We start from the raw sequence: 14,674 nt of genomic DNA, 5'->3' as shown, positions 1-14,674 counted from the left end.
TCACCAGAACACTTTGCCAGGAATCTGATTATCTTGCAAAGCCGTAATGACAGTAATCCTTGAATGAATGTCTGAACTTGGAGAGGCTTTCTGCAGCACAAGAAAGGGTAGAACCAATATGCTTGTCACCTGATACAAGAAGGTATATGTGCAATGTTATTAGGCAAAAGATTATATGCCATTGTTTTTAGTTCAAACGTGCAATAGAATAAAGTGTTAGATTACCAACTGAATTAATCATTCTATCAACAAATGGTAAAACATGACATATAAACTCTAAGAAGCTTTTGGTAAACAGATGAGAAGGAATTTACCTAATTAAGAAGAGTTAAGTTAAAATACGGTCCCTCAACTTTGCTATTAGTAACACATTTGGTCATTTATCTTTGAAATGAGGCAAAAAGGTCCCTCAACCACCCTTGCCTCACTATTTCTGGTGGAGGAACTTCCTAGTCAGCAAAGTTTAGGGATGTCAATGTCAACTAAGCTAAAGTTCAAGGACTTCCAGCGATGAGTCAGCAAAGTTTAGGAACTATACTTATTTTTTTCAAGCAAAAGTTTAGGGAATTGTTAGATCATAGTCAATTAATTAAATTAAATAAAAACAAAAGTTTTTTTTTTTTTTTTTTTTTTTTTTTTTTTTTTTTTTTTTGAAACAATATAAACAAAAGCTTAGGAATTCATAAAGTGAGTTTTTTTAACCAAATATTTATAAAGTGAGTTGGCAAGAATAAAAATTGCTAATAAAATTTGATAATCATGATATATTTTATATATTTTTTTTATCATTCCTTTACTTCCTACCATTTTTTCGTAATCAAATTTTATACAATATATCCCACCTAAACTCATTAACCACACATCCTCAAATCCTAACTCCTAATTAACCCCTTATATATTTCACACCCTAAAATAAATTTAAATAAAAATAAATAAAACCAAAAAATATTATGTGTTTTCGAAGTGAGTGAGTAAGACAAAGCCAAACTTTGTAATATAAAACTAAATAAATTTATGAAACTAGAATAAAAATAATACCACCCCACTTTTCTCATTAATTGACAATTTATTTTTTCATGAGTTTATGTTCTAAAAGGTTTTCAATTTTTTGGGTTTTTGTATGTCAATTTCAAGGTTTATTTATTTATTTATTTATTTATTTATTTATTTGTTTTGTATTCTAAATGATTTTCAATTTTTTTGGGTTTTATGTGAGAAAATTTTAAGGATTTTCCCTTTTTTTTTCTTCTTTTTTCTTGTGTTACTTTCTAGGAGAAAATAATAATTTCCTTAGATTATTAACTAAATGTGTTTAACTGAAGTAAATGGCAACGACAATACATTCACGCGTAAATTATCTCACTTATATATTTTTAAAAAGTAAATAATTTTTATTAAAATTAAATTGGTTTAGTTGAAATGAAATTAGTTGAAATGAACTAAATTACACTTAAGGGTTCAAAATTATAATCACTCTTGTATGGGAGATTATGTATCCTTTTAAGGTCCCTAAACTTTGACTTATAATAATTACATTAGACACCTCACCCTATAAGTCCCTAAACTTTCATTTCTAATTTAATAAATGCGAACTCATCAGCTAAAGGTCCATAAACTTTACATTTAAAATCATTAAATTTATTGCCACATGTGTACCAAGGTCCCTAAACTATGCTTAGTTTGTACCTGAAAAGTGAGTCATTGGTGGTCGAGGGACTATTTTGCCTCATTTGAAAGTTGAGGGACTAAAATGCTATAAATACCAAAGTTCAAGGACCGTATTTTAGCTTAACTCTTCATATTCATATACTTCATATAAGATCCGAGTTAGCTTAAAAAAAATATGCATGATAATAAGGGTCTGTTCTCATTGACTGAACTGAGCTGAGCTGAATTGAGCTGAACTTATTAATTAGTGATTTTTAATTACAGATTAGTGATCTTTGATTATTTATTATTATACATATGTGTATATACAAATATACATATTAAAATATTTAAGAAAAATATACTATATAATTAAAATATTTATGGAAAATATATTAAAAACATGAAACCCCAAAATATTTTTAAAAACATATACTATTTAATTAAAAAATAAAATATTATTATGACAAAAGAACACAAAACACTTTGTAAAAAATTATCACAATTAAAAAAAAAAAAAAGCTAGAACGAAATTAAACAGAGCCAACCCCCCAACTGTATACCATTCTCTTTATTATTCTAATTAATACAATGTTATTATTATTATTATTATAAAATTTCAAAAAACCTACAAAGTCAATCAATATACAAGAAATTGGTGGGGAGCCGAGATACAATTTGGGCCCCCACCCCTCTAGCTATAGCGAACCCAACCCTGCTGAAGATGTGAGCAGCTGCACAAGCATCAATAAACGTAATATAATAATAATAATAATAATAATAATAATAATAATAATACATTTATAATTATTATTATTATTATTATAATTATAAATGTATTATTATTATTATTATTATTATTATTATTATTATTATTATCGTTGTTGTAATAAGAGCTTAAAAGAATGAAACTTGGCTTTATATCATTAACAATATCATTAGACATAAACTGAACTGATTAGAACTGAACTGAACTTAACTGAACTGAAAATAAACGTATGAGAACAGACCCTAACTAAGTGAATAACAAGCATGTTTTATGGATGTACTACCATGTTTTTAGGAGGTTGAAAACACCAGTAGTAGAGGAGAAAAAACTTAAAGTGGGAAATAAAAGCAGTACTCCATAGGAAGTTTTATCAACAGAGCAAAGAAAGGAGAGTAATACGAAGTAGTAAATAAGAAGCTATGAGTGACTTGAAATTAACTTCAGAACATACTACTTTAGATTGATCAACTAGGACAATAAAATGGCAAAGAGCTATCATCATTAGAGGTACCTTTGCAATAATAAGTGCCAGAAAAAGTAAACCTAGTTATTAATAACAAATCTTAATTTTTGACTGATTAAATCGAAGAACATGTTACTTGAGTCAAAATATACTTCCTCCATACTAGTTGCACCCCTTTTATTTCCCTGAATCAAAAAAGTGAAAAATGCCAAAAACCAGTTCAGCAATAGAAGTGCGGAATTGAAAGAGCACAGGAATTAGTTTTCTCAACCAAAAAAAAAACAGGAATTAATTCAACAATAGATCTTTAGACAAGAATAATTATGAGACTTCCAAAAAATAACCCAAAAGGCTAGATAGTAAACACATACTATGAGTCAAAAGTCATCAGGTAACAGTTTTTCAGATCAACATTAGCAGGAATTGAAAATACATCTTAAATTAAAATTGAAACAAAGGCAAGCTTTTCCAATACCTTATAATTGTAGATGCTATTACTACTGTTAGGCTTCTCAGTTTGTTGAGTTTCTTAGCACCATAACATGAGCAAACAGCTGCATTTGAAAGTCACGTACCTGATATTATTACAATATATCAGAACAGCACATTTATTCTATAATATGTTCCAACATAAAAATAATACTTTGTATTTCCCAATTATTTTATAACTCATCTGAAAAACATCTAAAAAAGTAAATTTGTATCAATAATACTTTGTAAAAGGTATGTGACTACAATATCCATTACTTTCCACAATGACATGAAATATAAACCCGATCTAAAGTTAAACTGTAGTATGTTGTGAAAGATATGTAAATAAGTTTAGCTAGTTGATTGATCAAGTTCTCCCTCCCACCACTATTATTTGCATCATTATAATGTAAATGTTCCTGCACCTTTCTAGAATGCTATACTAATCAACTGTTTGAGGATGCCAAAAAAAAAAAAAAAAAAAAAACTAAAAAAGGCATATAGAACTAGTTTGAAATGGTCAAATTCGTCAAAATCACTTACTGTTTTTTTGCTGGAGTGAAGTTCCATTGATTGTTAGGATTGTTTGTATCAATTATAACTTTTTTTTTTTTTTTTTTTTTAAAGAATTAAAATTTAAGCTGATGTAAACATATGAGATGTACGTATAACATTATTTAAGTAAACTTACTTGAGTGGGCAGAGCTCGGTTGAGTTTCAGACAGAGGCAACGAGAATCTTCCATTCTCTGTAAGTATACGGCCACTGGGATCACTTCTCAAATGTTGTTGTATCATCTCACACTCTTTAATATAAATGCTTTCAATGCTTGGAGGAAAGCCATGGTCACCAAATGATTCGAATCGGGGGCAAGAGAGGACACTGATAGAGGACAAGTCAGGAAGAGTGGAACAACATATTGTTTTCAGATTTTGGAATCCCTTTATATGTAATGTACGCAGGGAAGAGGGAAGGTCAGAATCGCTAATGCAATCTAAGGAGCTGCTTACATTTACAAGTGTAAGAGAAATAGAACGAAGGGAAGTAAGACGGTGCAATCCCCACTCTTTTATTGGTTTGTCTATGTTGGTATCAGATATTGAAAGAGACCGCAGGTTTGTGGGTAAACCTTCCTCTGGAAAGTTGTGGAATTTTGGGCAATTTTCAGTAATTAAATCTGTAAGCGAGGTAAAATTGCTAACCAATGATTCAAGCCTTGGGCAATCCATAACATCAAGACGAGTGAGGTTGGGAAGGGTGTTGCCATTGGATATGATTCTCAAATATTGGAAACCCCTGATTTCTAATAGACACAAGGAAGAGGGCAGAGAAAGATGTGGACACAGAATACACTCTACTGAGTCTGCAGCGCTGCCTACATTTTTAAGCGTAAGAGCTTTAAGTGAATGAAGGAGGTGCAATTTCCACTCTGTTACTGCCTGCTTTATGTTCACTTCTTCTATTTCAAGGAATATCAAGTTTCTGGGTAAGCCACCTTCTGCTAAGCTATGGATTTTGGGGCATTCAAGAATATATAATCGTTCGAGGGAGGTGAAATTGAGCAATTGACCAGGAAGCCTTTCCATAGACTTGCAATCCCATAACTCAAGTGTTTGTATGGCCGGGAGAAGTAGATTTTGTTGTAATGATCTTAGACTTGGGCAACTTTCTATTTTCAAACTAGTGAGAAGAGGAAGTTCCAATGAAGCCTTTAGGAAAACTCCTATGTTTTCTTCACTCTTTGGGGTTTTCCCGTCTTCACTTCTAGGAGACAAATTTGTAGGTTGTTCATTAAATTCTACAGACCCTAGTTTTTCACAACAATTGATATTCAACAGTTGTAGAGTCAAGGGAATATGATCAATAGAGACCATAGACTCGCAGTATTCAACAGAGAGTGATGCAAGATGAGAAGCTGAGGAAGACGAATTCTTCAATTCCAAGGATTGCAGTTTTCTACATGCATTGATATCCAGCGTTCTAAGAGAAGGCAAATGAGGAGGTAGATTGCCTTTCAATAACAGACAATAATCAATAAAAAGCTCTTCAAGGATGGGGAATGCCTTGTTGATACCAACTGGTGGGTGCATCCACTTCTCCCATAATTCCAAACCAGATAAAAGTAGAGTCTTCAAAGACGGAAATGGAGTTGAGCAATGCCCATAAAATTCAAGACCTACCTCCTTAATACCATTTATATGTTCAATCCTTAGACTCTTCAATGAGGGTAGCTGCCCTAATGGGGGCAACCATTCACATTTCTCACAATTAGTCAGCGGTCAGCCTTATGTGAGCCATGTTATTGAAAGAAGGATCTCCCAACCAACTTGGGAATGTCGAGCCAATGTACCCATCTAACCTAAACTCTTTGATGGAAGTGTAAGGCTGCAACTTCTCAACCACATCTCTCTTAGTCTTGTCATCAACATCACCTATGTAAGTTCCACAAAAATTTTTCAACTTCCCCAACTCCCTTACCCTAGACCTTGAGTCAATTATATCAAGACGAGAAGTTGAGGAAGACAAAATCTTCAATTCTAAGGATTGTAGTTGCATGTATTCTTTGATATCCAGCGTTCTAAGAGAAGGCAAATGAGGAGGTATATCGCCTTGCAATGACGGACAATCTTTAATAGAAAGCTCTTCAAGGATAGGAATTGCCTTGTTGATGTTAGTTGGGTGCACCCACTTCTCCCAGGATTTCATATGAGAAAATTGAAGAGTCTTCAAAGATGAAAAAGGAGTTGACCAATTCCCATAAAATTCAAGACCTACCTCCTGAATACCATCCATATCTTCAACTAGCAGACTCTTCAACGAGCGTAGTTGCCCCAATGGAGGCAAGCATACACATTTGAGACACTTTTTCAACTTTATGTCCACCATGTTAATGAAAGAGGGATCTCCCAACCAACTTGGGAATCTCGAGCCCATGTACCCAACCAACTCACACTCTTTGATGGAAGTGTGAGGCCGCAACTTCCCAACCACATCTCTCCTAGTCTTGTCATCAACATCATTAGTACAAATACCCCATTTCAAATTCAACCCATCTAGATCCTTTTTTTTACAAAATTGGGCTTCTTCTGCATCCTCAACCTCAGTCACATTTTCTAGCCCGGAAACGATTAATAATCTTCCATGGAGCTGATTCAACTTCCCCAACTCCCTTACTCTGGACCCACCTCCAACTGCCAAAACAAATGTATGCAAAGTTTGCAAGTTTGTTAATTTCCCGATTCCAAGCGGCATCTCCTTTAAAGAGATATTATCAATGTTCAGATGACGGAGTTTTCCCAGCGATTCTATACATGGAATCTTCACAGCTTTATAACAGCCTTCCAAGCACAGTGTTAGGAGATTCCAAAGATTGTTGATTGATTGTGGCAACACTTTCATTCTTTTGAATTTGAGACTTAGGTAACGCAAGTGTTTTAAATCACCAATACAATCTGGCAAAACTTCAATTTTCTCTGACACTAGGTATAGGGAGCGTACGTATTGCATTCTTTGGATGAAGTCCAAATTGTCAATGATCAAACAGTAGTTGCATAGAAAAGTTCGCAACTGAGGAATCATGATTTGACTTCCCAATGTTTGAACATGCTCAGTGATAAATAAATGGCGAGTTCTTCCAAGATTTCTCTGTGTATCTACAACATCCATTACATAACAGATGCCACATGCAGCCAATTGAGCCATATCATGGATAAGGTCATGCATGATGAACTCTCCTTCACCATATGGAGTTTTTTCAAATAGTGACCTTGATACCAGATCATTGAAGTACTTGTGGCCTATGTCTTCCATTGTTACAATTTGGGTCTCTGGTATAAAGCCCTGAGCCATCCATAGTAAGACAGTTTTCATCTCCTTGAACTTGTAGTCTTTTGGAAATATTGAACAGTAAGCAAAAACTCGCTTCAAATGAGATGGCATATGATGGTAACTCAGCCTTAAAACTAGTAAAACACTGCTCTTCTCACCCCAAACATTGCTCTCTAATATCTTTTGGCGTTGGCTCTTGTCCGGAATACTTTTAAGAAGACCTCCTAGAGCTTTTGCTGCCAAAGGTAGTCCATTGATTTTTTCTATGATATTATCCCGCATCTCAGCAAGGTCAGAATCTACATTTGCATGCTGCTGAAATATAATCCAACAATCATCGTTTGACAAACTTTCTAACTTGATGATATTGCGTTGAGTTGGATTATTAACCATCATCATTGCAATACTCTCAATTCTGGTTGTCATTATCACTCTGCTTCCTTTTGCACCGTGTCGGAAAGGTTCCTGCAGCTTGTACCAATCATCATATTCCTCGCTCCAAATACCATCAAGAACAATAAAGAATTTTTTGCCTTTTAGCACTTTCTGCAGTTTCACTTGTGCCTGATCCAAATTGCTACAGTCAAAATTGCTCTGGGAGGCTGAGTTAATTATATCTATCGTGACACGTTTGACATCGAACACATCCGAGACACACACCCATGCCTTGAGATCAAAATTACACTTCTGCTGCTCATTGTTGTATACATAGAGTTGCTCATCTCTGTATACATACTTCTCTTCATCGTTGTATACATACTGAGCAAGGGTTGTCTTCCCAATGCCACCCGTTCCAACAATAGGAATCACAACATAACCTTCACCACTCTGATCATCTTTCAGTAGCAGTGTAATTATCTCTTTTTTCTTCTCATCCCTTCCAAAAACCTTGCCTACCAAAGAAGTGGATTCTCTCTGGCTTCGAAGAGATTCTGTTTGGAAGATCTGCTGCTGCAACATGTGTGCTGCAGTGAGGGTCAAACTATGCGTCTGGTCCTGTATATCTTGCAAGCGCTCTGTAACGTCATCAATCTTGTCTTGAATGTCTTGATCAATAGGTTTGAGCAAGGTGGAGAAACTATTTGTAGCTCTTCAACTACTTGCACGAATGGTTTGCGCCTAATCAATGAATTTAATAATTAGCATATCATTAGTAATTGAAAACCATCTTTTTCCCTCTATTAACTTTAAGTTTAAACATCATGAACTAATTATTATAATTACCTTTGCCTAGTCGCTCCCCAAGAATGATAAAAGACACTATTTTTCTTAATTGTTTTTTTCTAAACAGGACACTAATCTAATAGATGTACAAGTGTACAAGAAGATGTATACCTTTGCCAGGCAGCTCTCTCCAAGAATGGTACAATACACTACTTTTCTTTATTGTTTTTAATAAACAAGACACTAACTAATCTAATATATACTTCTTGTTTTTAATCTGTAGCAAAATCTAATATAGAATGCTTCTTGTTAGTCTTTACTCTTGAAATCAGTTTTTTTTACATTACCCACTATCAAAGGAAATCATCCATAAAATCTCTAGACCTGGTAGCTGCTATTTAAACCATTTTCCAAAACACGGGCCAGAATTTTGATACAGAGAAAAAATTTCTTGGTTGAATCAATAGAGCAACAGTGTACCCATCTCATCCAATGTAACAGTACTAACCAAATTTCACCTGTTAAACAATAAATTTAACACAAAGCTGGTAAAGTTTAATCAATCCTCACCGGTAGCTTCAAGTTCCCATCCAACCTCCGTTTGTACTCGTATACATACATTTTTGCCTATCCAGAACCAACTATACATTTAACACTAAAGCCATTATGGAATGTCTAAATATTCAAAGTTACAGAGCAATCACTTTAATCGATTGGATTTCCAATGAGAAAGGCAAGTACCTAATCGAGTGAGCTAAATGCAATCTGATTGCCTTGAAAATGTTTAAGGTTTATTAACTATTAAGGGTGGGTCATTGAGAAATCAAAGATCTCTTATATATTAAGTATATACCATTAACCATTGTACAAGAAGATTTTACTCAATCGCGTTGTTCGGACTGGGTCACTTTCCGATTGTGCTGAGTACTTAATTATCAAAAACATTGGTTACTGAATCGGGTTGGGTCTAGTTATCCCACAATTGAACTTGTTTTATCAGTTTGTAAGTAAAAAAAATATGGAGTAACAACAACAATAATAATATAATCATCATCTAACTAGCATTATGTCAATAAATAACAATATCAAGAAGAAGTGAGTCAGTGAGTAAGAACTAAGAAGGTAGCAGCACAAACCATATTGTCTAGAATCCCTTGGTTAGAGTGATCATCTAGTGCATTAACTTGATCTTCCTCTGCCTTTTCCAACTCGTAACGCTGGGCTTCAATTGCGAAATGATCCAAGAGATCCTCCATGTCGTAAGCTAAATCTTGGAGCTCATTTAACCATAACTTGACAGGTTTACTGTGAAACTGCTGCAGCTCAGCATCATCCAACAGAGCTTCCAGCCTAGTAAGTTGTATCTTCCATTTCTTGATCATTTTAGGCAAACCAACACCACCAATCATCTTCAAGAAGTGGCTACCTCCGGTAGTCAACAGCTGATCAAACAACGCCTGCAGAAATGCAGACAGAAACGTCTCGCCTATGGCCATCCTTGACCGGCTACTGTTTTCCAATTTTGATTTTTTTAAAATTTATGACTTTTGCAAAAACAAGTGATTGTGAATGAAAATGACTGGTTTATCTTTGTTTGGGGTTTAAGGAAAAATGAATTATTAGTGTGCATGAATGAATGGATGAGTATACTCATAAAGTCATAAGGCACAAGGGCAGGGAGAGAATCGATGCCAGGATCTCTTGAAAGAGGGAGGAAGCTCTAACCATTTGAGTTACCTCACTCTTTCTTTGCATACTCTTTTTTTTTTTTTTTTTTTTGGGGTCTAACATTTGACATTATTCACCGTTTGGAGCCTATACTCCCTATTCCGTCCAAAAGAAAACCAAAACTCAGTTCCATAGTTTAAAAGTTGATCCCTAAAAGTGTATTGAAAACCCATCTTACCAATTTCATCACTAAAAAGTAAAAACCTCCCCACTTGGTGGTACACCAGAAATTGAGTACGATTTCCTAATATCATCAACAAACTCCAAATCCTTAAATCCATTCTCTCAAGTGCTTCTGTATTATAGATTAATGGGTAATTTTCAGCATTAAACATGCAAATATGTTACCAGTATTATTCATTTATTTCATGATTTCAACTCAAAATTGCCCACTCAAACCCCAAAAAATAAAAATTTTAACAACTTTATTCATAAATCTATTGATTAAATATAATAAATGGAGAAAACCAAATGAAATTTAAAGAAAAGTTGGAGATGGGTTTTGGACATACCGGAGTTAATGAGTTATAGTGAAGCAGAGAAGTATATGACTAGATGGAGCGAATTACTCAACCTAAGAGAAAAGGTGATGATTTTTACCTTAAAAATAAAGAAAGAAAAAGGTGATGATATAATACGAATTACTCCCTCCGTTTTTAAATACTTGTTCCATTTCTCCTTATGTAGAATTTTAGGAGAAATTGGAGAAAGTAATAAAATATGGAGGTAGTGGGGTTGGTGGGAAATAAAAAATTGTAGAAAGTAAAAGTAGTGGAGAAAATTGGAGGAGGGATAATATATGTTGGGTCTATTATGTGAGAGAAATTAATTAAATATTGTAAAAGCTTTCTAAATAAGGAAATGGAGTAAGTATTTAAAAACGGCCGTAAAAGGAAAGTGGAGCAAGTATTTAAAAACGGAGGGAGTATGTAAGAGCTGTCAATTCGAGTATTCAAGTCGGGTTTCAGGTCGGGTCAAATCAAGTCTTGGTTCGGGTCGGGCCAATTTCAATTCAGGTTATTCCAAGTCGTTCCCCCTTTCGTATATGGGTCGGGTTTGATTCGAGTCAAATTCAGATCGGGTTCAATTTCAGGTTCGGGTTGTGATGAGTCGGTTTTGGGTGGGTTAATAGATGGTCCATTTGGGTTCGGGTTAATGTTGAGTCGGGTTTTGGTTCAACTTCAATTCGAATAAATATCGATATGGTCATGTTGAACCTATATAATTACGCCTTCTATAATTTATTCAAGCGTTATCAAGATTTTATTAAACCTATATACGAACAATAGAGAACAAAAGGTATATAAGATAAACCCGATTGAGGGTTTAAGAATTGTTCCGGTATATAAGCCAAACAAACGGTATATAATTTTTTTTTTACCTTCCATGACTCGGGTCAATAATAGGTGTGTTGTGTTGTAACTGTTTTTAGGTTCTAATTGAGTTGGGTACTAGTTCGGGTTCGAATTGTTGTCGGGTCGGATTAAATCGGTTGACGGTTACTATCAGGTTGGGTGCAGGTTCGGGTGCAGGTCATAAAGTATTGGATCAAATCGGTTGTCGGTTAACATCAGGTCAGATTCAGGTCGGGTTACAAGTCACTAGTTTCACCCCATTGTTCAGGTACAGGTTGGGTTCAGATCACTTCCGGTTCAGGTCGGGTCAATTTTTGACAGCTCTATATGTAGTACTTTTTTGAATATACGTAGTACTCCCTTTTTTTTTTTATTTTTTTTAATTTGCATCACTTGGGGATGCACAAGGTTTTAGGAGAGTAATATAATATTGTTTTTGGGTGAATAAATTATTATACTTCCTCCGTTACGTATTATGTGCAACATTTGTCATTTTGGGATATTACAAGTTATGTGCAACAAAAAAAAAGTTTCCTTATATACTAAAAGACCCTTACTTCAATCCAATTAAAACATTAACTACATGTTATTAAGTTATTAACTCAACTTAATTAACCCTGAATAATAACACTAAGACACATTCCCCCCCCCCTCACAACCATATCCACCACCCACACCGCCATATTTTCTCTTTCCTCTACTCTTAAGCCACCCTCACCTACACTCTCTTTTCTCTAACAACCACCACCTTATTTTCTCTCTCATCTCTAACAAGCCACCCTCACCACCAATTTTCTCTCTCTTCTCTCACAACAACCACACCACCGCTGCCATAAGATCGGGTCGCCGCCACTTCCTCATCCATTAAAGTCGTCGCAACCACTTCCTCCTTCATTAAGTCGTCGCCGCCACTTCCTCCTTGATTAAAGTCGTTGCCGCCACTTCCTCTTCCATTAAAGCTTAAAGTTGAGGTTTTTATGGTCAAATTTAACCATGAAAACTCTAGATCTAGAGTTTACATGGTCAAATTTGACCAAATAAACCCCAAATTAGCGATGAGGAGGTAATACTTTCCAAATTTAAGTTATTTTTCTTCATATTTTTAGGGTGGTTGGTGGTGATTTCCGGGAGAAGGGAGGGAGGGAGGTGGTTGTGGTTTCCGAGTTTGCGGGTTTTCGGTTTGGTGGTTGTGGGTTTTCAGTTTGGTGGTTGTGGGTTTGGTCGATTTTGGGTGGTTGTGGGTTCGGCAGGTTTTAGGTGGTTGTGTGGTCAGTTTGGGCGGTTGTAGATCTAGTCGACTTTGGGCGGTTGTGGGTCTCATCGTTTTTGGGTGGTTGTGGGTCTGGTCGGTTTTTGGGTGGTTGCAGGTCTGGTGGTGGCTGCATTCAGGGTTTATGGTGGCGGCAAGGTGGATGGAGGTGGGTTTTGGTGGTGGTGTTGGTGTCCTATTATGAGCTTAATTATTTGCTCTTTCTTTAATTAATTTCCCTTAAAAGTTACTTCTTGGGAAATGTGCAACCCATTTTGTTGCACATAATATGAAACGGAGGAAGTAGTAAAAAAAGATGAGAATCATGGAAGCATGAAATTAAGAAAAAGTATGTGAGAGAAAATATATATTTTTATTATTTAAGTGGGGACCATAGAAGAGAGAGAAATAAAAAATAATTTGAGTGGGGTTTAAAGTAAGAGAGAGAAATGATAAATTATACTCCGACATAAAGTTACTAAATAGAAAAGTGATGCATTTAAAAATATTCACCTATAAAAGGAAAGTGATGTAAAAAAAAAAAAAAAAAAACGAAGAGAGTATTTTATCTGATCCGAAATTTTCAGATACTCAATATCTGATCTGGATTCGAAAATGATGGGATAGTTCGGATATTTAATATTCGACCACTTTCATAATATTGTTTAAATACTACTATAATGACAAAATTAATTTCATAAAGACAAATTGATATATATGGAACTTTTTTTTTTTTCCCATGTTGACAATTAATTCATTTTAACAACTTGAAGAACTAGAGAGATCAAATAGGCTATAAATTTTAAAAGTCCAACAACTAACTTTCACAAGTTACATATACAAAAATATAATTATACACAAACCTGCAAAACTAGTTGTTATAAGTTACTCTATCCACTTTTCAATACTTACTACACTTTTTATTTCTGACCGTTTTTAAATACATGCTCCATTTCTTGTCATTTTTAAATACTTGTTCCATTTCCTTATTTGAAATTTTTTTTTATAATATTTAATTTATTTATCTCAACCAGTAAACCCAATATAAATCATCAATACTATATACTAAAAGATATACCAGCAATGACACGTGTCATTTTTTGGTATGTCCTTAGTATACATTTTTTTTAAAAAAAAGCTTTTGAAAAAAATGATAGAGAATATACGCAAATATTTTATTCTAAAACTTAGGAAAAAAAATCGTAAAATAATATATTTAACAACTTAGTGTATATTTAACAATTTAGGAAAAAAAATCGTAAAATAATATATTTAACAAATTTAGGAAAAAAATCGTAAAATCATGAATATATAATATTTCAACCTAACGTAATTAGTGAATGAAAAAGTTATGAAATTTGAAATAAACATTTAATATGTAGTCATAAAAAATAATACAGAAATAGTATTTTAAGTTGCTTGATCTGGGATAAAATAAGAAATAGATTATGGACCAAATTATTTTTATATATTAATATAATTTTAATGATACTCTATAACAAAGAGTGAAACCGTGCATGACATGGGATCTAACCTAGTATTTTATTAATTTCATGTTCTGTCTCCTGCAATTCTCTCAACTATTTTTGCTTTTTACAATTTTTTATTCTTCTACCTACCCCCATACCTCCATAGTTTATTACTTTCTCCAATTTCTCCAAAAACTCCGCACATAAAGAAATGAAACAAGTATTTAAAAATGGAGGGATTACATTTTCATACATAACAAAGATCCTTGTTTGAATTGTCATCTTTAACCTTTAGATGTTGTTGCTTATTTCCATTTTAAGCTTGGTACTAGAATTTTCATTTTTATTTCCATTTTAAGCTTGGTACTAGATTAACCCAACATAACTCTGCCTAATTATGATTTGAGACCTGACTTGATCCGAATTCCCGAATTAACACCTCAAGCTTTGACAAACAAGCCAGTAAAACACATATATTTGCTAAGAAATCAACAAACATTCAGAAAATAGTTCAGCAAATACAGCTAAGCA

General features: G+C 34.0%; 1 protein-coding gene across 1 annotated transcript; it reads right to left on the bottom strand.

Moving 5' to 3' along the window:
• LOC145586093 (putative disease resistance RPP13-like protein 1) lies at positions 1–9,838 on the bottom strand. Its single transcript, XM_081642829.1, has 8 exons — positions 9,479–9,838; positions 8,913–8,969; positions 7,911–8,174; positions 5,678–7,865; positions 4,630–5,586; positions 4,042–4,560; positions 2,868–2,959; positions 1–129 (listed from the first exon to the last, which is right to left on the bottom strand). Exons 1-8 carry the CDS (start codon positions 9,836–9,838, stop codon positions 1–3), a joined length of 4,566 nt encoding a protein of 1,521 aa, XP_081498955.1.
• Between the last annotated feature and the right edge of the window lie 4,836 nt (positions 9,839–14,674).

This window comes from Chenopodium album, chromosome 16 (assembly GCF_948465745.1).
Source record: "Chenopodium album chromosome 16, dcCheAlbu1.1, whole genome shotgun sequence".
NCBI classification, from domain to species: Eukaryota; Viridiplantae; Streptophyta; class Magnoliopsida; order Caryophyllales; family Amaranthaceae; genus Chenopodium; species Chenopodium album.
The sequence above is the reverse complement of the archived record's forward strand: the minus strand, read 5'-3'. Positions and strand labels throughout refer to the sequence as shown.